Source organism: Artibeus jamaicensis, unplaced genomic scaffold, assembly GCF_021234435.1.
Source record: "Artibeus jamaicensis isolate MK-2021 breed Jamaican fruit bat unplaced genomic scaffold, CSHL_Jam_final scaffold_3222, whole genome shotgun sequence".
Lineage (NCBI taxonomy): Eukaryota > Metazoa > Chordata > Mammalia > Chiroptera > Phyllostomidae > Artibeus > Artibeus jamaicensis.
Genome location: NW_026522038.1, coordinates 1,815,641 through 1,836,527, shown reverse-complemented (window position 1 = coordinate 1,836,527; position 20,887 = coordinate 1,815,641). Strand labels below are relative to the sequence as shown.

At 34.9% G+C, this 20,887-nt stretch overlaps 1 protein-coding gene across 3 annotated transcripts in view; it reads left to right on the top strand.

Annotated features, from left to right (window-relative positions):
* Nucleotides 1–20,887, top strand: part of TBCK (TBC1 domain containing kinase) — a 186,122-nt gene that overhangs the window by 114,650 nt on the left and 50,585 nt on the right. For all 3 annotated transcript variants that reach the window (XM_037154438.2, XM_037154439.2, XM_053657031.1), the window contains exon 23: nt 7,548–7,720. In XM_037154438.2, coding sequence (XP_037010333.2) covers nt 7,548–7,720 — 173 coding nt within the window. The remainder of the gene's footprint in view (nt 1–7,547; nt 7,721–20,887) is intronic.

The following is a 20,887-nucleotide window of genomic DNA, read 5'->3' as shown; positions in this document are numbered from 1 at the left end:
TGTAGAATTCCATTGTATAAATGTACCACAGTTTTTGATCCATTCATTTACTGATGGGCACTTAGGTTGCTTCCAGCACTTGGCTATTGTAAATTGTGCTGCTATGAACATTGGGGTGAATAGGAGTTCTTTTGAATTGGTGTTTCAGGATTAATGAACATCGGGGTTGTTTTCAATTGATGTTTCAGGATTTTTAGGGTATAATCCCAGCAGTGGAATTGCTGAATTGAAAGGCAGTTCTATTTTTAGCTTTTTGAGGAAATTCCAAACTGTTTCCCACAGTGGCTGCACCAGTCTGCGTTCCCACTAATAGTGCACTAGGGTTCCCTTCTCTCTACAACCTCTCCAGCACTTGGTGTTTGTTGATTTTTTAAAATTATGGCCATTCTGACTGGTGTGAAGTGGTATCTCATTGTGATTTTAATTTGATCTCTCTGATGGCTAGTCCTTTTCAGACTTTTTCTTCATGTCTGCTTAGAGCTTTATAGCTCATTTCTTTTTATTGCTGAATAATATTACAAGTCCTTGTTTTGGGGGGAAAGTAGAAAAGAATAATTTATTTTAAAAATCTTCTTCAAAGGAGACATCTACCAAGTTCAAAATAGAAAATTAGCCTATATTCCAAGGGTGTTTAAAACAAGAAGGCAGACTAATTGAGATGTAAGGTCTTATGCTTTTTCAAAAAAATTTAATTGAAATTTTAAAATTGTCCATGTGTTATGTATCTTTAAGTTTATCTGTAAAACCTTGGGTTCTTACTGTGTGTCTTATTTCTTAACACTCCCAAAAATTGGGTAATATCAATCCTATTTTATGATTGAGAAAAGAAAAGCAGAAAAATGAATTTGCCAAAACTATACAACTAGTAACTTATTGATTTGAAATTCAAGCCCGAATCATTTCTGCCTCCTAGGCTAATGCTGTTTATAGTATGTCATCTTTATTATACTGCTTTCTGAGCATCAAGGGGGTGAGGCTTCAAGCCTGCCACACCCATTAATTTTATTCCCAACCCTTTTGAACTAGAGTCTTTATAAGTCTGAATTTTTTCTAGTTAATAATGACAAATTGTACACATATGTTTACCTCTGCTCCCTTCTGAAATATTACTGAAGTGACAGTAAGGGAATGAAAAAATATATAATTTACAAAGAGAATGTATGAAGAGCACAGGTAGACAAGAAATGTCAGCAAGTATTTGGAACATAGAAGACAATTACATCAGTAGTAACTCACTTAAGCAAAGAAAACTGAAATCTACTTTCAAAGGAGGAAGAAGCAACAGGCAAGCCAGTTCTTGATGCAAAGCACAGCATCTTAGGAATTGAAGATTAATGCACAGTTAGAAGAAAGCTAGAGAAGAATCCACTGAATGTCTGCATAAGGAATAGCTTCATTTCTCCCATACCGACAGATCTTTGTCTCACCCTCTAGCCAAGGGTCCCCTCCTCCGACACACAAAGAAGACTGAAAGATAGGGGCAGATCCAGAGTGTATGGCCTGAAGCTTGTGCAATATGGGGAGACAGCCCTTTTCAAGAAGATGATACCAATTACAATACAAAATTAACTTGTGAAAAGAATATTTAGAATAAGCAGAGATCAGAACAAATTACAAAGCAGAAAAATAATAATTTTATTTATTAAATATCATGTCTATATTTTTCCTTTTTTTGTTTCATACTCATTGATCACCTCTTCATATGACAGTAATTATGCTATATTTTTATAGAGAAAATAGATAATCAGTCTCACCACTGGCAGGTTTAGTTGAAATGTTTTTTTATTGATTATAGGAATGCATTAAACGTGACAATGCATTTATAGTCTCTATTTTTATAATGCTACAAGTCTGTTTCCCATTATCACAAAAATGGTACTTAGTGAAAGTCTATCAAAAAAGTTTTTTTTTTAGTTACTGGTGTGATTATAACATTATCAAGTATACTTCCAGAAGGAAAGTATTTCTCTTTTGATCGGGCATCACTGAGAACCAAATTCTCTGCTTACAGTTTTACATGTTTAATGTTCGAATGAATTCCCAGTTTGACTTTTGGCTGTGTATATGACAACTGCGTTTCTCCTACCCATAGACTTCTGGTGCTGGAGCATATTCCGAATGCATTATACCCTGTGCCTCTGTATAGAGGGTGGTGGAAGTATTCCAGGAAGCCATTCCTAGAGCTGGCAATAACTTTACTATACTGTCAAAGATAAAGCAAGTTACCAGTTATATGTTTTAGTCAGTCATATACTGTTGGACTAAGGAAAAGTTCACCACAAATTGAAGTCAACTTCAATTTGTACGAAGGTAACAGTACATGTTAAAGGGAGAATTAAGGAATGAAGGTGGGAGACGGGGGCCTCACAAGATTCAGGGAAGCGAAAAATTACAAAGTATGAAGGCGGACGTTGGTCCAGGGGAAACCCACCTGGGCTTGCTAACTGGCACTGATTGAAGTTAGGTTCTCACCTTCCCATGGAGACCAGGAGACAGGGACCCTGTCTTCAGGTGTTGACTGGGAAAACATTAAGTTCTTTTGTCAGTCTTGATTTTTCTCAGGCAGGCACTTTAAGAGAGGACTAAGGTCATCCTAGGGATATGTCTGGGAACTATTACACAATGTTAGTGTTTTGTTCAAATCTTTATAGGCCAAGGTTGAGGCATAGTCAAGAAAGAGTATAGAGAAGCCTGGCTAGAGTTTGATCAAGGAGAAAATCGTTTTCAAAGCCCCAAAGGGACTAGAACTCATAGAAATATATCACATGAAACCAAATGAAATGCATCCCTAACTTAGCCTACTCTTATATTTCAAAGTATCCACAGCCTCTGTAATGTTGCCCAATATAAGAAGTATAATGGAGGAAAAATTGTTGTAAATAAAGACAGCAGTCTTCACTGGTTATGGTTTAGATATCTTTACTTTTGCAAATTTTACAAAAACATGATCAGAGGTAACAGTAGATTTGGCAGGGTATTCTTTCAAGTAATAGAATCAGAGGGTCTTGAGACCTAGAGCCAAGAGCATAGCATAGAGCAGAAGTGAGGGATGAATAGTTTCAAACCCCAGGTCCATCCATGGTCAGTTCCTAGGATGCTGGCAAGGATTCATTTAGATAGGTCAGGGAATTATTCCCTGGAGTGATGGAATGTCCCTAGAAGGAAAAACACCTTATTTAGGTGTCCTCTGACAAATCACCACATCCCTAGTTTTTTCTATAGTGAATCCACCAGTCACCAAGCCCCACCCACATACATAAAACTTTAATTATGGTTTTTAATGTTGTTCTTCTAAATATGTATAGATCACCAAATCTATAAGGAAAGACTTCCACTAAAAGACTTAGACCAGTATAAACTGAATAAGAAATAATCCTCAGAAACATAATTATGAGAAGATATTATAGCTGCGAAAAATTAGAATTTTTATATAGTAAAGATAAAAAATGATTATTGGGCATTAAAAATGATGTGGAAATTCAATGACCTTTATAATGAAAGAGTGAATGATAAAGATTAGGAAATCTTTCAGAGAACAGGACAAAAATACACATGGAAAGTAAAATGAAAAGGCAAAGTTATTAGAAATCCAATTCAGTATATTCAAGATTCTTGTAGTAGAACAAGAGGGAAGAGAACAGCAGGAAATAGGTTATCACAGACATCACACAAGAACTTTTTCTGCCCCTGAAGAATTACAGGACTATTAAATGCCCATGACAATGAACTTGTACACACATATGTGTATCATGAAATTTAAGAATACCAAGGATCCTAAAAGTGTACAGAGAAGGGGGAAATTACATACAAATAACCTCAAATCAGAATTGTATCAGACTTCTCAGAAGACAGCAACGGAACACTGTGTTTCATAACTCACATTCAACCCTACGATGCTATGGATAGTCCAATTATCAGCCAGAGGCTAAATAAATGTATTAAAAGATTGGAACATGTCAAAGTAATTTGCTTTCTATGCACTCTTTCTTAGAAGTTACTGGAAAATGTATTCTAGCAAAATGGCGGGGTGAATGAAGAAACAATATCTCAACAAAGTTAGAATTCAAACACAGAGGAGCATCAGAAAGAATTAGATATGGTAAAGAGCGGATTTCTCAAAAGAGACCTTACAGGCAAGAAGGGGCTGGAAAGAGGTATTCCAAGTCATGAAATCTAAAGACCTACAACCAAGATTGCTCTATCCAGCAAAACTTTCATTTAGAATGGAAGGACAGATAAAGTGCTTCTCAGATAAGATCAAATTCAAGGAGTTCATCATCACCAAGCCCTTATTATATGAAATGTTCAAGGGACTTACCTAAGAAAAAGAAGATAAAAAATATGAACAGTGAAAAGACAGCAAACTCACAGTTATTAAGAACCACACCTAAAACAAAAGCAAACTAAAAGGACAGCTAGATCAGGAGCAGAACCATAGAAATGAAGATCTCATGGAGGGTTAGCAACAGGGGAGTGGGAGGAGGAGAAGGGGGGGAGAAGGTACAGAAAATAAGTAGCATAGACAGTAGATAGAAAATAGATGGGGGGCAAGAATAGTATGGGAAATATAGAATCTAAAGAACTTGAGACACATGGTCATAAACTAAAGGGGGGGTAATGGGGACGGGGAGGTAGGGTGGAGGGGAATGAAGGGGGGAATAGAACAACTGTAATGGCATAATCAATAAAAATAATTAATAAAAAAAGAAAAAAAGAAGGTAAAAAAAAAAGAGAGGTAGACAGCAACTGTTCCCTGGATCTAGGAAACAATTCATAGCCATTAAAATGAGAACAAAGGGCTCCCGGAGAGGTGCCTTTTTCGCCTATTCTCATTCAAAGGAAATACAGAATGTTTATCACTTTGAAAATAGTTCACTATTTTTGATTGGATAGTAATAGATGAGGATAAAGAAGCCGAGATTTAGAGACATTATTTCTATCAGCGTCACAAAGTACTTCAAGGACTTTGGAGTTACACCTGGGGAACCATAATCCAGGGTAAATGCTTTATTCACAATGCATTGTATCAAAATTACAATGCAAGATAGAAAAGAGCAGTGCTGTAGGATAAGTTATTTTTAAGAATAATTGCATATTTAGTGTACAGTGTACAAAGTACTTTCGCATAATATTTGGGTTATGAGAAAGTGCTTTGAAACATTCTGAGAGAGAGGTGGTATGGGGTAAGTGAATGGAGAATGGGATATCTGCCAGTACTAATAATCAGGGTGGAACTGGGGTGCATGCCAGTAAATTCTCAAGATGCACTGTAAACCTTTAGTGGTATTATGAGGGGGTTTCGCAGGCAGGTGCAAATGTCCTTCGCCAGTACTGAACTACAGCCTCTGATCAGGACCACTGACTTGACGTCAGGCATTTGCTGGGTGCCAGATGTGTCCAGTGATTTGAGCACTGCAGATACAAAATCTGTCACCAGAAATTCTTTTTCTTTGGAGGCTAAACAGTGTTAAATGGGTTGACTTTCTTAAGATGACAGTTTTTTCCCTTTAGCTGGAAATTTTTATCTTACCCATATTAATTGGGAATTTTCTAAAATGAAGTAAGCATATCTCTTTCTAAATGGAACAGAGAAATCTGTCTCAAACTTAGATTTTTCTTTTGTTGATATCTGTCTTCTTTCTGTGGAATATGAAATAGATAAAAGAGCTTTTTAAAAAATACATTTCACTCTATTGGCCATTGCTCAAATAAACAGACCCATGTCTGAAAACATGTAAAACTGTGCTTTTTTTAAAGATAGCACGTGAGGAATAGTGAGCCAACGGTGTCCAACCTTTTGGCATCTCTGGGCCACACTGGAAGAAAAATTGTCTTGGGCCACACATTAAATGCATTGTGACATGTAATCACAAAACAAATCTCATTATATTCTAAGCATATTTACCATTTTGTGTTAGGCCGAATTTATAGCCATCCTGAGCCACTGCAGTTGGACACCCCTGTGAGCATATGGGGTGGTGAAATACCACCTCTTTGTTTAGCCATGGAAGTAACCAACTGTGAGGCTGGCAGAGCTAAGTAATAGCAGATAAGGGAATGCTTAATTAAGTAACTGGCCTTTCCAGACCTGCTGGCAATACTCAAAATCATTTAGAAATAAAAGATGTTGTATAACCCTTCAATAACTTCAGACATTTTCTACTTATGATAAAACATGTTAACCATATATTAATAACACATATTAAATCACTGAACTTCCTTATGTCATAGTTTTTTCATCTTCAGCAGAAATGGGGAGGGTAACAATACTTGTCTACAAGAATCATTGTAAGAATTAAGTGAGCTAAGAGGAAGTATACAGTGCCTATCGCATATTGGATGCTCATTAAGTGTGTGCTTCCCTTCTTTTATGCAAGGATTTTCCACCTTACAAAAAGCAGACAGCACTAAATGCATGACTCGTGCACCATCCGCAGTATCGACTTAAATGCCTATTTCCTTCTCCCCTTTATATATAAGTTTCTCATTTCAAAAAGTTGGGAACGTATCTCTGAAATTCAAAACATGCGGTTTGTTTGTCTATATCGCCTCTCTAAGCTAACACTTGTACTTTTGCAGGGGAGTTGAGAATATCTGTTATTTACTAATGTTAGGAATATAGAAAGGGAAAAGCTGTATAATGTTAGAAATATAAAAGGGGAAAGGGAAAAGCTTTTTCATCCTAATCAGCTTACGGAACTTCCACTGCCTTTCTGCGATCTTTACCCTTTCCCCATACAGGACTAGCTGACTCTTTCATCAAGAACAGTGACCTCCTAGAGAGCTACAGTGCCATCATAACACACAAGCAAAATTTGAAATTGGAACAACATTCCTATATGTATTACCTGTTTCAAAGATGCTTACACTTCAAATCTGGAAAAGGAAAGGAAATATTCTATGAAAATGTTTTATTTAATCAAGTTTATCTTTTTCACCTAAGCCTTTCTGCACTTCATTCAAAATATTATTTTTTAAAAAGAGAAATACTGAATTGAGAGCTCAATAAATTTTTTCCTCATTACTTTATATCTTCTTTAAGATGGAAATGAAACTTTTGGTACATTATATTAGAAGTCATGATGAATCAGCTTCTGAATCGTTTTCCAGCCCACCCCAAAATTCCAGCTTTGCCTCCTACCCCAGTCACTATTTTACTTTGAAAAAGTGAAAATGTGATCAGGATAAATGAGGCAGATTCTTAAATGGGAACTGTATTATATCCATGATGTTTAAATAATTACTTTCTGAAATATACAAATATATGCATATAGTAGATATGTATGCATGTTGATAATGCTAAAACATAAATATGTGCATGCATTTAAATATGTTAATGTGTGTGAATATGTATGTGCATAATAATACAAAATACCTTTGCCATCTCAGTCAAACATATGTTAATTAATATCTACATTATTTCTTTTACTGACATTTTTCTAATTATCATCGTAGCCATGTGTGAATATATGCAGTTAGGAAAGACTGTGCTTTTTTCCATAAATGTAGCGATCCAAATTCTATACATCTTCCCATTTTCAATCTAGAAATCGACATTGAACGCTGTGTGCGAGAATCAATCAACCTGTTTTGTTGGACTCCTAAAAGTGCTACCTACAGACAGCACGCTCAGCCTCCCAAGCCAGCTTCTGACAACAGTGGAGTCAGAAGTTCAACGCCTTATTTCTCTGACTATCCAGATACTCCAAAAACAGATCTGGTACGTATTTGAACATTTAATTTACAACCTCTAAAAGATGTATATTAAAATTAGTACACTCTAGTATCATTATTGCTTCCAATAATACTGCATAGGTCCTTTTGACAGAGCTATTTTCTAATACATGATTTTATTCATGCCAGTATTTCAGAAGATCTTTGCGTCTATTTGGTTATATACTTAGGAAGATTGTTTTGACGTATTCCTTCAAGTAACAAGTTTCACTTTTTTTCCTATGCAATCATAGTGTCTGTTTTTATGTCAACTTGTTATATACTGAGATAATTACAGAAGCAAAGAAAGAATTATAAAAATAGAGAAAAACTAAGAGTTATTTTTATAAGATTTTATTTTTTTATTTTAGAGTTGGAAGGGAGGGAAAATAGAGGGAGAGAAAAATCAGTGTGCGGTTGCCTCTCACGTGTCCCCCACTGGGGACCTGGCCTACAACCCAAGCATGCGCACTGACTGGGAATCACACCAGTGACCCTTTGGGTCACAGGCCCACAGCGCTCAGTCCAGTGAGCCACACCAGCCAGGGCCAAGAGTTGTTAATAGAATTAGAATGTACCCTTACTGATTGTTGATGGACAAAAGAAATAGCATTTTGGAAAACTACATTTTAGATTTTCAATATGTTTATTCCTTCTAAACATAGAGTTTTATAAATACAGTCAACTAAACTTTCAGCTATAAAAATAATTCATATAGCTCTAATATTCTAATATTACTATAATATTTTAATTATTTTTATGAAATTGAATTAAAATTAGTATGGATATAGAGTTTTTAAATACCATAATAAATTTAATAGGATAACCTCTAACTTGTAAATAGTAACATTTTAATGACAAAACATTTCCAAATCATTTTAATATATGTTAAGCAGTACCTAGCTAGACATTTTTTAACTAGGTGTTTTTTGCAAGAATTCACAATTTCGCCCCTTTGGCACTTTCTGTGATTTTTCATGTTCCCAAATATACAGGGGCATCCATGTTTTCACGTTTTTCCATTGTGATCCAATTGTGTTTATTAAAGACACATATAAACATGACACGGATTATGATTGAATTCAAAACAGTTTTGGTAATTACAGTCTCCACCTCCAGAAATTTAGGTGACAAAAAAAGGAAAAGAGCTACATGAATATATACATGTTAAATACATAATAACATTTCAAAGTATCCTAAGAGATATAATAAGAATAAGAACCTGTTCTAGTAAATAAATATCTGCACTGCATTTTTCCAAAAAGTGGGCGGGCTAGGCCTCTCTAGGATAGGCATGTTCTCAAACACTAGAAATATTCCAGCAGATGATATCAGTACCACCTAATGCATTTTGGTACAAGGACCCACCAGCTAAAAGTTGTTCTAAATGACCTGTTAGATAGCTTGAAACTTTGAAATTCAACAGTTCTGTATAAAAACTTATTCCATAATGTTCTTCTTTTCATATATTAAAATATATTCTCTTCATAGCAGAAAAACATTAGTTCTCTTCTTCATACTAGAGAGAGATCCTTTGGCAAATGAGCAGTTTTTAGGAAACTGTAATGTCATGTAATGAAGGGAGAGATGAACAGGCATAGAAATTTGTAAGACTGAGTTGGTAGTTTGAAAATTCAATGAGAATAAAGGTATGAGAGAATTAATAGTATCTGAGTATTTGGTGGCTACTTGAAAATATGCTAGGTTTTTAAAATATAGTTATATCACTTAATTTTCAGGGGAATCTATAACTAAGTATATTTATTCCTATTTTATAACAGGGGCATGACACTAACCCCAGAGAGGAATTACTAGTTTACACAGTTAGTAGATTTATTCACCTACCAAAAGTGAACCTCGGGTTTTTATGACACCACTGGATATGTTTTTTTTTAAATTAAAGTAATTCACAAACCATAAATTTCACCTTTTTAAATTATAAAAATCAGTAGTTTTTAGTATATTTACAAAGTTATGATTATCACCACTAATTTTAGATTATTTTATCAGTGCCTCCCCAAAACTTCATATTTGTTATTATAATCACTCACCATCTCTCCCCAGCCCCTTACAAACCTTAATCTACTTTACATTTCTATGGGTTTACTTATTCTAGACATCTCATAAAAATGGAATCATATAATGTGTGGCCCTTTTGTGACTGGCTTGTTTCTTTCTTTTTTTTTTGGCTTCTCTCATTTAGCATAATGTTTTCATAGTTCATTCATGTTGTAGCAGGTGTCAGTACTTCATTCTTTTTTATGGCTGAATAGTATTCATTGTATGAATATGAATATACTACGTTTTATTTATCAATTCATCAGTTAATGGACATTTGGGTTATTTCTACTTTTTGACTCTTATGAATAATGCTGTTATAAACATTCATATGTAAGTATTTGATTGAGTGCCTGTTTTTAGTTCTTTTGGATATGTACTTTGGAGTCCTTTTTCTGGGTCATATGATAAGTCTAACATTTTTAGGAAATGCAAAAACGTTCTACAAAGCATCTGCACCATTTTACATTCCCCTCAGCAATGTGTGAAGGTTCCAGTTTCTCCACATCCTTGGAAACAGTTATTGTTACTCTTTGATCATAGCCTTCTTAGTGGGCATGAAGTGGTGTCTTTTGAGTATCATTTCATAATGACAATGCACAGTCTTTTCATGTGTCTGTTAATCATTTGTGCATCTTCTTTGGAAGTGTCTACCCAAATCCTTTGCCCTTTTTATTTATTGAGTCAGTTTTACTTGTTGAACTGTAAAATTCTTCATATATTCTTGATAAAAGTCCCTTATTAGATACAGGATTTGTGCATATTTTCTCCTGTTCTGTGCACTTACTTTTCACTTTCTTGGTAATGTCTTTGAAGCACATAACTTTTTAATTTTGCTTATGTCCAATTTATGAATTGCTTTTGTCTTATAACTATTAAGGTTCTCTGTCTTTGTTTTTTGAGAATTTGATTATGATATATCTAAATGGGGATTTCTTTGAGTTTTCAGTACTTGGAGTTAATTGAGCTTCTTAGATGTATAGATAAGTGTTTTTACTCAAATTTTAGAAGTCTTCTCTCATTATTTTTCTAAGTAGTCTTCCTGCCCCTTCTCTCTCTCCTCTCCCAGGTTCTCACTGTCTGTGTTTGTTAGTTTGATGGTGTCCCAGAGGTTGTTTAGGCTCTGTTCATTTTTATCCATTCTTATTTCCTTCTCCTCAAACAGGGTAATTTCAGTTGACCCATCTTTTTATTTGATGATCTTTCTTTTGCCAGCTCATGTCTGCTGTTGAGCCCCTCCAGTGAACTTTTTATTTTAATAATTATACATTCAAGTCCATAATTTCTATTTCATTTATTTTTTTATAATTTTTGTCTCTCTAATGATGTTCTATGTTTGGTGAGGCATCATTCCTTTAGTTCTTTAGACATACTTTTCTTTATTTCCATAGACACTGTTTTCTTTAGTTCCTTGAACATGCTTAAACTGCTAATTTAAAGTGTTTGTTTATTAAGTGCAACAGCTCGTAGTTTCGTTGTTGTTGTTATTGTTGACAGCCAAACTTCTTAAAATAATATACTATGGAAACTGGAAACCAGATTCTGCCCTCCTCCCCAGGGTTTTTGTCCCTATTTGTTGTTGTGGTGGTCATGGTGGTTGATAATATTTATTTGTGTAGTGACTTTTCTGAACTTGACCTGTATAATTGTCAAGCTGACCACTGTTTAGTTAGCATAATGATCAGAGATATTAGGCAGCGGCTTCCTTAAGTTTTTCTACCCAGTGAGTCTCCCAGCCTTTGCTGAGGGGCGCTGTGTTCACCTCAGGGCACATTTTCAACGGAGGCAGGCAGCCTGCATCTCTGCCTTAGCCCTCACTTCCTACTTGCTCAGAGTCTTAAGGCGGGAGCTTAAGAGCTTCTCAGGTCTTTCTTGGTCATATAAACAGTACCACGTATATTTGGGTAGCCTTAGAGATTTCCAGGAACACGTCAGAGCTTTTGAAGCCCTTACGGACATTGAATTCCCCAGCTTTTAACTTTCATTGTTAATTGTTATTGTTACCTTCTTGTTTGCCTCAGCTGTTATGGCCACCTCAGGCAGCTACAATACTAAACAATTTACTCCAGGTCTTCTTGGTTTCCTCCTAGTATTGTTTATTCGAAGTCTTCTTGGTTCAGATTTAAATGTGGATATAATAGAAAGTAGATACAAAAAATAATGCATGCATGCATGCATGCCCTATAAAAGTACATCCATTAAAATTGGGGTAATCCCAATTCATGTTTATATACATGTGTGGACAATGTACATTTACAGTTTTTGTATAAATAAGTATAATAATTAATAATTAATAATATAAGAATAAACCTGTGCTCCACATACTCAGAACTGTAAACATACTTTTGCCTACCCTTGTATTATATACTCTGTGTCAGGTTCTATAACAGATAAATATGGCTTTTGTAAATTGAAAAATAAACTGTACTCTGTACTAGTAGAATGGAAGTTAGAAAACTTCTGTGACAAGAAAGCTTTGGTTAACTTTAATTTATACATGCGTTTATAATATTAGTTCCCTGAAGCAGACCATTGTAGTAGGAAGGAAACATGAACTTTTCTGTTAAATGGACTTGGTTTCCAATTTCAACCCTACTCCATTTTGGTTTTATTCTCTTGAATAATTTACACAGCCTCTCTCTTTCTCTCTTTGTAAAAGTGAGCATAATTATTTGTAATTTCTACCTTGCAGGGGTATTATATGTAAAGCACTTAATTCAGCATCTGATACATAAATGGTAATACTCATTATTCCTTTTCTAATAACTGAAAGTTAAATGTTTCAACTTTGAAAACTGCCCAGCAACTTTATGACAATCATTTGTATCCAAAGAATTTATACAAAAGAAGAGAAGTTTGATATTCTTCTATTTCCATTCAGCTGTGCTAGGTTTATTACTTTCCCTTTACATTTAGACATCACTACAAACAGCAAGGGGGGAAGGGAGAGGAGTGCTAGCTCTCCAAAGAAAGACCTTTCTGGCAGTTTCACCTCAGTAATTTTAGTTTAAGATTTCACTTTGACCTTTATGTCTTAGTTTTAATACTGTTTGATCTTGAAATGACTAAAGAATTGCCAAAAGAATTATTTTATCTACTGCCAGTGGTTTTTCAATCTACTTTTTAAAAATAGCTAAGGCTCTGCTGGACAATTCTATTACTACTTGTTAATTGCAATATATACTTATCAGTTATATAAGTTTATATATGTACATATCAGTTATATATAAAGTTATATAACTGATAAGTAGAATGAAATGGAGTTTTTTAACTGAATGTGTTTTGGAAAAAGACTGTAGTCAACATCAGAGTTCTTTAATATGTTTTTCTGTTAAATTACATCACCATATTAATTTATTGAAAACTGGTATCAGTTATATGTACACTGTGAATAAGCAAGAATTATTCAGTTCTTAACCATGAACACTAGCCTGGAATATTATTAAATAAAGTAAATTTTATTTTATTTATGAAATGTTAACTATTTGCATATAACTGACATAAAGTAAGCAAAACAGTCATCAAATTATTCTCAGCTTACTGCTGTGCTTAAATATGGGTTAAATATGAATTTAGTATAAATAAAAACTTTAAAATACATTTGTATACCATAAGTTGGAATAGCTTCTAAAAGTCTAATATAAATGCCAGTCTACCAAGTTGTATCTTTATAATAACATCACTACCTTTATAGTTTGAACAGTTTAAAAATAACACTACAGTGCTTATAATTTTCAGGTTTTCAGGTATGTTATTTATTTGCCCCTAAACAAATCTTTGAGTAAGTATTTTTGTCCTCATTTTAGAGTTGAGGAAATTCAGAAGATTACTTAATGCAAGTTAACTTGTAAGTTGCTGTTTTATTAGTATGTACCGTTGTTTTTCCCTTATAGTCATTGAAATATGTGCATTAATGTACATCATGTCTTACACTGTAGTCATAGATTTTCAATCATTTTTTGAACATTTTCTTCTATTTCCCTAATGCATGTGTTTACTATACTCATATAATCACCTACATTCCTGCTTTTTATATAAGTTGAAATGTTTTTACAATAAGGTAGAGGGGAAAACAGTATGTTTTGCTCACAAGTTATGTTGAATGCAGAATGGACATCTAAAGGACAGCTCAACACTGTTTCCCGAAGTTAGAGCAATAGATGATTCAAAAACAAAAAGTTTAGCCTCGCATCTATTTTCTTCATTGTTTATATTATAATATCAGTACCTAATTGTCTCTCCATAAGCAATCTGGAACTTTAGGGCAATAGAGTAATACAATTTTAGTAAAAGATGAAGATTGGAAATCTTTGTAGCTAAATATAGGATAAAATTGGTCAACCCAATAGGATGTAAATAAAATAAAGAAGTTTGATAGGAAACAGTGTCCTTTAAAATTTATTTTTCCATAGTATATATAATGAATTCTTAACACCAACCCTTAGACCAAAACTAAGACCTCCCCAAAAAAAGCCAGCATAAGAAAATATGTGGTAGTTGGATTTAGTGATATCAAAAGAATTTGATTTACTTGATTAAACCATGAATTTTTCTCCTGCAATCCAAGTTTAGAGGAGAAAGGCAAACAAATTCTGAGACTGACACCTTAAGGAATTCATTGAGTATTCTAATCACACTAACAAAGTTATTTTTATAAATTAGACTCCTGTGCAGGAGACCATTCTGCATGGCATGGGCCCAGCTCCCACTTGGAGATGCACAGTACCCACACCCATGGATAGGTTCTCCCATGGGGGATTAGGCCTGCAATGTGCCTAGGCTGCTTTGAGTCTTGCTTTTGCTAAAAATTCCCTCACCCAGATTTGTGGCAAATATTTACTGCAAAATAACTTCCTAAAATCCATGCTAAAACTTTCAAGGACCAGTGTGCCCATTGAACCACTTTTCCCTTTTCATTTGCAAATATCCCTCTTCTGTGATTTGATTAGTAGCATTGGCTCCTTTGTTTTCTGTAAAAGGTAACCACCTAAAGCAAACCTGTGCATAGTAAATGAGGACCGTCTTGTAATGTGCCATGAAACCCAACAAAGGCCGGTCAGGGCAAGGGCCAAGGCTTTTGCTCCCCTTGAGAGAAAAGCCATGCTGTCCCTTTTCCTCCATCGGACTTGGTAGGTAGTCCATGTGAATGTCTCATTTCATCCATAATGATGCAGACACTGTGGGCCAGTGTTCGCATCACTCCTGTAAAAATCAGCTGAATTAGCCACATTGCAAAATACTGTTACATAATATTGTGTTTAAAAGTTCCTTTTTAAAAATATAAAATTAATGCCAAATAACATGAAATTATTTTTTGAATAATTTATATTTCACATTTTAACTGACAACCTAAACATATGAAGGATTATGCATATGTACTATTAACATTGAAGGTATTTGGGCAAATAAACATAATCTAAAATATAATCTGAAAATAGTTTATATTTGACTTTAGAATATACTCTGTATACAAGTGTATTAATAAATATGGATACGTTTAGAGAATTTGCTTTTTTTAAAAGATTTTATTTATTTATCTTTAGAGGGGAAGGGAAGGAGATAGGAAGAGAAATATCAATGTATGGTTGCCTCTAGTGAGTCCCCTGCTGGGAACTGGCCTGCAACCCAGGCATGTGCCCTGACAGGGAATCGAACCTTTATTGTGTGGTTCGCAGGCCCGCACTCAATCCACTGAGCCACACTAGCCAGGACGAGAATTTACTCTTTTAAATTTTTTAAATGATTTTATTGTTGTTCAAGTACAGCTGTCTGCATTTACCTCCCACTACTCCCCCGAACCCCAACCATCCCCACCTCCCTCCCCCGCTTCCACCTCCCATTGGTTTTGTTCCTGTGTCCTTTGTAGTTGTTCCTGAAACCCCCCTTCCGCCCATTATCACCTCCCACCTCCCCTCTGGTTACTGTCAGATTTTTCTTAATTTCAGGGTCTTTGGTTATGTTTTGCTTGCTTGTTCATTTTGTAGATTAGGTTCCTGTTAAAGGTGAGATCATATGGTATTTGTCTTTCACTGCCTGCCTTATTTCATTTACCATAATGCTTTCCAGTTCCATCCATGCTGTTGCAAAGGGTAGGAGCTCCTTCTTTCTGTTGCATAGAATTCCGTTGTGTAAATGTACCATAGATTTTTGATCCATTCATTTACTGATGGGCACTTAGGTTGCTTCCAGCACTTGGCTATTGTAGATTGTGCTGCCATGAACATTGGGGTGCATAGGTTCTTTTGGATTGGTGTTTCAGGGTTCTTAGGGTATCATCCCAGCAGTGGAATTGCTGGGTCAAAAGGCAGGTCCATTTTTAGTTTTCTGAGGAAATTCCATACTGTCTTCCACGGTGGCTGCACCAGTCTGCATTCCCACCAACAGTGCACTAGGGTTCCCTTTTCTCCATATCCTCTCCAATACTTGTTTGTTGATTTGTTTATGATAGTCATTGTCAACAGTCTGAAGTGGAATGTCGCTGTGGTTTTAAAATTTATATCTCTCTGATGGCTAGTGATGCTGAGCATCTTTCATATGTCTCTGGACCCTCTGTATGTCCTCTTTGGAGACATATCTGTTCAAGTCTTTTGCCCATTTTCTAATTGTGTTGTTTGTCTTCCTGGAGTAGTCGTGTGAGTTCTTTAAATATTTAGAGATCAAACCCTTGTCTGAGGCATCATTAGAAAATGTGCTTTCCCATGTAGTTGGTTCTCTGAGAATTTACTTTTTTAAACATGAAAGATAAAGCATGTTGAATATTTGATTCAAGAAGAAAAACACAGCAACTGATTTCATTTCTCAGTGGAATTTTTAAAAAGATTTTATTTAGTTATCTTTAGAGGGGAAGGGAAGGAGAGAAGGAGAGAAATATCAGTGTACGGTTGCTTCTTGTGGGTCCCCTGCTGGGAACTGGCTTGCAACCCAGGCATGTGCCCTGACTGGGAATCGAACCGTGATTCTTTGGTTCGCAGGCCCACGCTCAATCCACTGAGCTACACCAGCCACGGCTCAATGGAATTTTTAATTTCTTTTATTTTACTACATATTCCAAGAACTGATAACCTATAAAAGAGAATTCCAGAAATAATTTGGAAATTTATCATTATAAACTTCTTTGACATACAAAGTTTGCCTTTTCTCAAATCTTCAATGAAAGCAAAGGCTTTTCTTCATGGAAAGCAGTAGAAGGCAATAGCTTTCTTGATCAAAAGCCATCACATTTTTAATGGTGAAAGGTACCACCTTTTAAAATTATAGTCAGCAAAGTTTGCCAGCAATAATAAGAGGTTTTCATAGTCTTAAATACAATAGAGGGCTGATTGCAGGTTAAACTGGCAGTCAACATTAACCAATATGTTAGCTTGATTCTGGTTCTTCACTTTTTCCTTTGTTCCCTGTACAGGCGGCAACCACCTTCACTCATGATCTGTTGCTGTCCGAACGTGGCAAAGAATTCCTAGTTAAGTAAATAAACCACTATGTTGAGAATAGATGGATCAGTGACATTTGCTATCATGTAGAATATTAGCTTAGACTATAAAGGAATCAGATGGGGAAATGAATGGAAAAATCACACACTCAAGGGAACATTTAATGTTGGGGAAAAACACACTTGGCATTAAATAAATAATTTCCTATACTGGGGGAAATCTTTGCAATACAAGCTATGAAATGTTCTCTGCATGTAGAATTATTTTCTCTGCTGGTAGAAGCACAAAGTCTGTATAGTGATTCTCAATTTGTAACAAAATCTCTGTCTCTCACCGAAGTCTCCCCAGGGCACATGGATAAGCTGTGTGATTGTCCGTGTCTTTTACCAACATTTTCTGTCTGTCCTTTCACCATTCTGCATCTTAAAAGAGCAAACTTCATTCTTTAGTTGTTTTTGGCCTCTATTTTCTTTTTTTTAAATTAATTTTATTTAGTTATTTTTCAAGTACAGTTTTTTGTCTATTTTTCCCAACCCAGCCTCCCTCGCCCCATGCTCCCCACCTCCCTCCCATTTCCACCCCCCTTAGTTCTCGTCCCTGTGTCCTTCCTATTTGTTCCTCCAAATCCCTCCCTCTTTTCCCCCTTAACTTCCCTTCCTTCTCCCCTCTGGTCACTGTCCCCTTGTTCTCTATTTCAGTGTCTTTGTTTTTTTTTTCTACTTGCTTGTTTGTTTTGTTATGTCCATATGTGAAGATGTACAACAAAGTAAGAGTGAAGCGTGGTTGAGCCACGCTGGTTTTTTCTTTTTCATTTTGAAATTGATTATTTAACAAAGCTCTTGTGTGTGTGTGTGTGTGTGTGTGTGTGTGTGTGTTCCTGTCTATTCAGATACATGTTTAAACATTAAGTGGAACTATTGAAAGGGGAGATGGCATTAATTCTGTGACTATAAGATTTGGGGAAAGAAGGGAAATTCTTAGAATTCTTTAAGTGAGATGATGGGAATGCCTTATCAACACCACTGAATTGTTGATGAATTAACTGCTACTGATTCTATCTCAACCTTAACTTTAATAGCAAATAAGTTTTCATGTGTAATTTTAAATTTCAAATGATTTATAGACATACTAAAGAAAAAGTATGTCAGGCACATTATATCTTCTGAGTCCAATGGAACTGTTGTGCATGTGGGTGGCAGTGTGCTTTCCAGAGGACTTTTTTATCATTAAATTGGCTGTTTTCTGTTTTTGTCAGATTTCGATTATTTTTGAGAAGACATAGTGTTGTAATAGGTAAAGCTACTACATTGTACTTTGCTGTAGTCTTTCATTCTTACTTTGAGATTCAAAACATCATAGAATCATTCAGCAATTTTTACAGAATTGATCCAGCCCTTCAATTCTTAATAAGTCTTCATAATACTACCACCTACTTGTGGTGAAAAGATATTACTTTTGCTCTATTTGTATAATAGTCATTGGACAGATGTTGTTTTAAGATGTCGTTACACCTGTACTCAGACATAAACTTTTCCAAGTGATCATGGAGCTTAACAACAAAAAAAATTAAGTGGAAATAATGCAGAAAATATTTCTCAGATCATTATTTAATAAAATTGGAAATAATAAAGATATTTTACCACCTAAAATTTAAAAATGCACAAATCCCAAAATAAAACAAAGCTAAATAAATACCCTCTTTCTTAACTCTTCAGAAAAGGGAGATATTTTCCTTTGAAAATTCCAAATTAAGTTTCTATATCTAGAAAATAAATGATAACCCTTCACATCCCAACCTTTAAGATATAGATAAAATGGGTATTTCTCTTATCACTTTTGTAACATCTTACTTATACTATGTATTTATTGATTGCCTTTATCAAGTTATATTATTTCAGCTAGCTTTTGAAAGATAGAATTTATACGGGGAAAGGAGATCAGGAATTTCATTGCCATGAGCAACCTCAACACCACCCTAATAAGAGACTTACGGAAAATAAAAATAATGATGTACATTCATTGAATTTTGTTTTGCTTACTCTTTCTCATGCACACTGTACTTTGGTAAAGAGGCCATTCACTGGAATAGGTCACATTTTCTCTGCTAATGAGGGAGCTTGCAACGCTGTGGAGTTCTGCTGTTAAGGTTCTGGTGTGTTGAGTATGCAGGGGCCAAGATTTTATGATAACACTCAGCTTGCGACTTTGAATAGTAAGTACTCAAAGAGTTGAAAGAAGCCGGGCAGTTGTAACTATTCACAGTAAAATAAAGGAGTTCTTAAATACACAGGCCTGAAATTAAATTTTAAATAACTTTATGTAGTTACTCTAATTATGCATGTAATCACTTTTTACTTTGAATATACCTTTCTAGAGTTTCATAGTGTAAGCCCACCACAGATCTTTTCTCCTTATTAGTGATATCATCATATTGTATGTGCTAATTGTATTTAACCTTTCTTACATTTTATTTAAGTGAGCTTAGCACTCTTCATAAATATATTCTACTCTATAGTAATTATCATGAAGCTATGTAAGTAGTTGAAGGAAGAGAGGAGAAAGACAATCAAAAAAATGGCCAAGCAGGAAGGTATATTCTTAAACTCTATGAACCCAAGTTGATTTTATTGTTCTGTATTTTAATTAATTATGAGCCCTTCTACTGAGAAGAATGGTGTTAGTGAAAGCTGAGTCTTTGGCAAGAAATGCCTTGGCTTGTTGAGAGGACATACACCAGCAAGATTTCTACAGTCTGTCTGATGTTATACTGGGAGTGTTGCAATGGCAGTTATTTCTTAGTAGAGCCGATCCTCAGAGGAGAATATCTTTGACCTGTCTCTAAGCTAAGTCAAGGTTGTATTCCTGTTAGTCAGAGAGAACTCCTCCACCTTGGAGAGAGCCAGTGACAACTTGTTTGCCAAGTAAAGAAAGCAAGCAGCTGATGTTGAGTAGTCAATCAGAACTGGACACTTCATCAATGCCTGCTTTAAAATTCTGTGGAAAAACTATATTTATTAACATCACGTTAAGGAAAATGAAGTTTAATAGAAATAGGCTTATTATTTTGTAATTTATACTACTTGTTATTCTTTAGTGTTTAATAATTTAGCTGATTGTTTGCTTTACATATAATTTATCTTATGTTTATTGTTTAAAATAGCCTGTCATTATATTTTCATCCATTTTTCAGGATCATAAGGTCACCAGATTATCCAGTTACTATTCAGTTAGCTAGTCATACCTGAAAGCTGCATTAAAATTCCTGGACAAATTGTTGGTGATAAATACCTCACATCACTGAAGCAGGAATGAGAGATTGCAAGAATATCATGTTATTGTCTTAATTACATGTAAATTCAAAGGTAGAGAATATCACCACTTTAGAATAGGTTTATATTTACATGGCTAAATTATTTTATTATGTGTACACATACATGCACACACAGAGAATGTATTTATCTTACTCTCTAGGACACTTTATTCTTTCTTTAATCTTAGGGAAAACTTTATTAAAAATGTAATTTCTCTGTAGCATCATTCATTAACATGAGGTTGCAGCTTTGACCTTTTTTTCTTAATTAAATTTTTGGAGAGACATTGATTAATAAGATCATACAGATTCCATGATAAGTGAAATAAGTCAGAAAAAGTCAGGAACCATATGATTTTTTTCATATGTTCATATG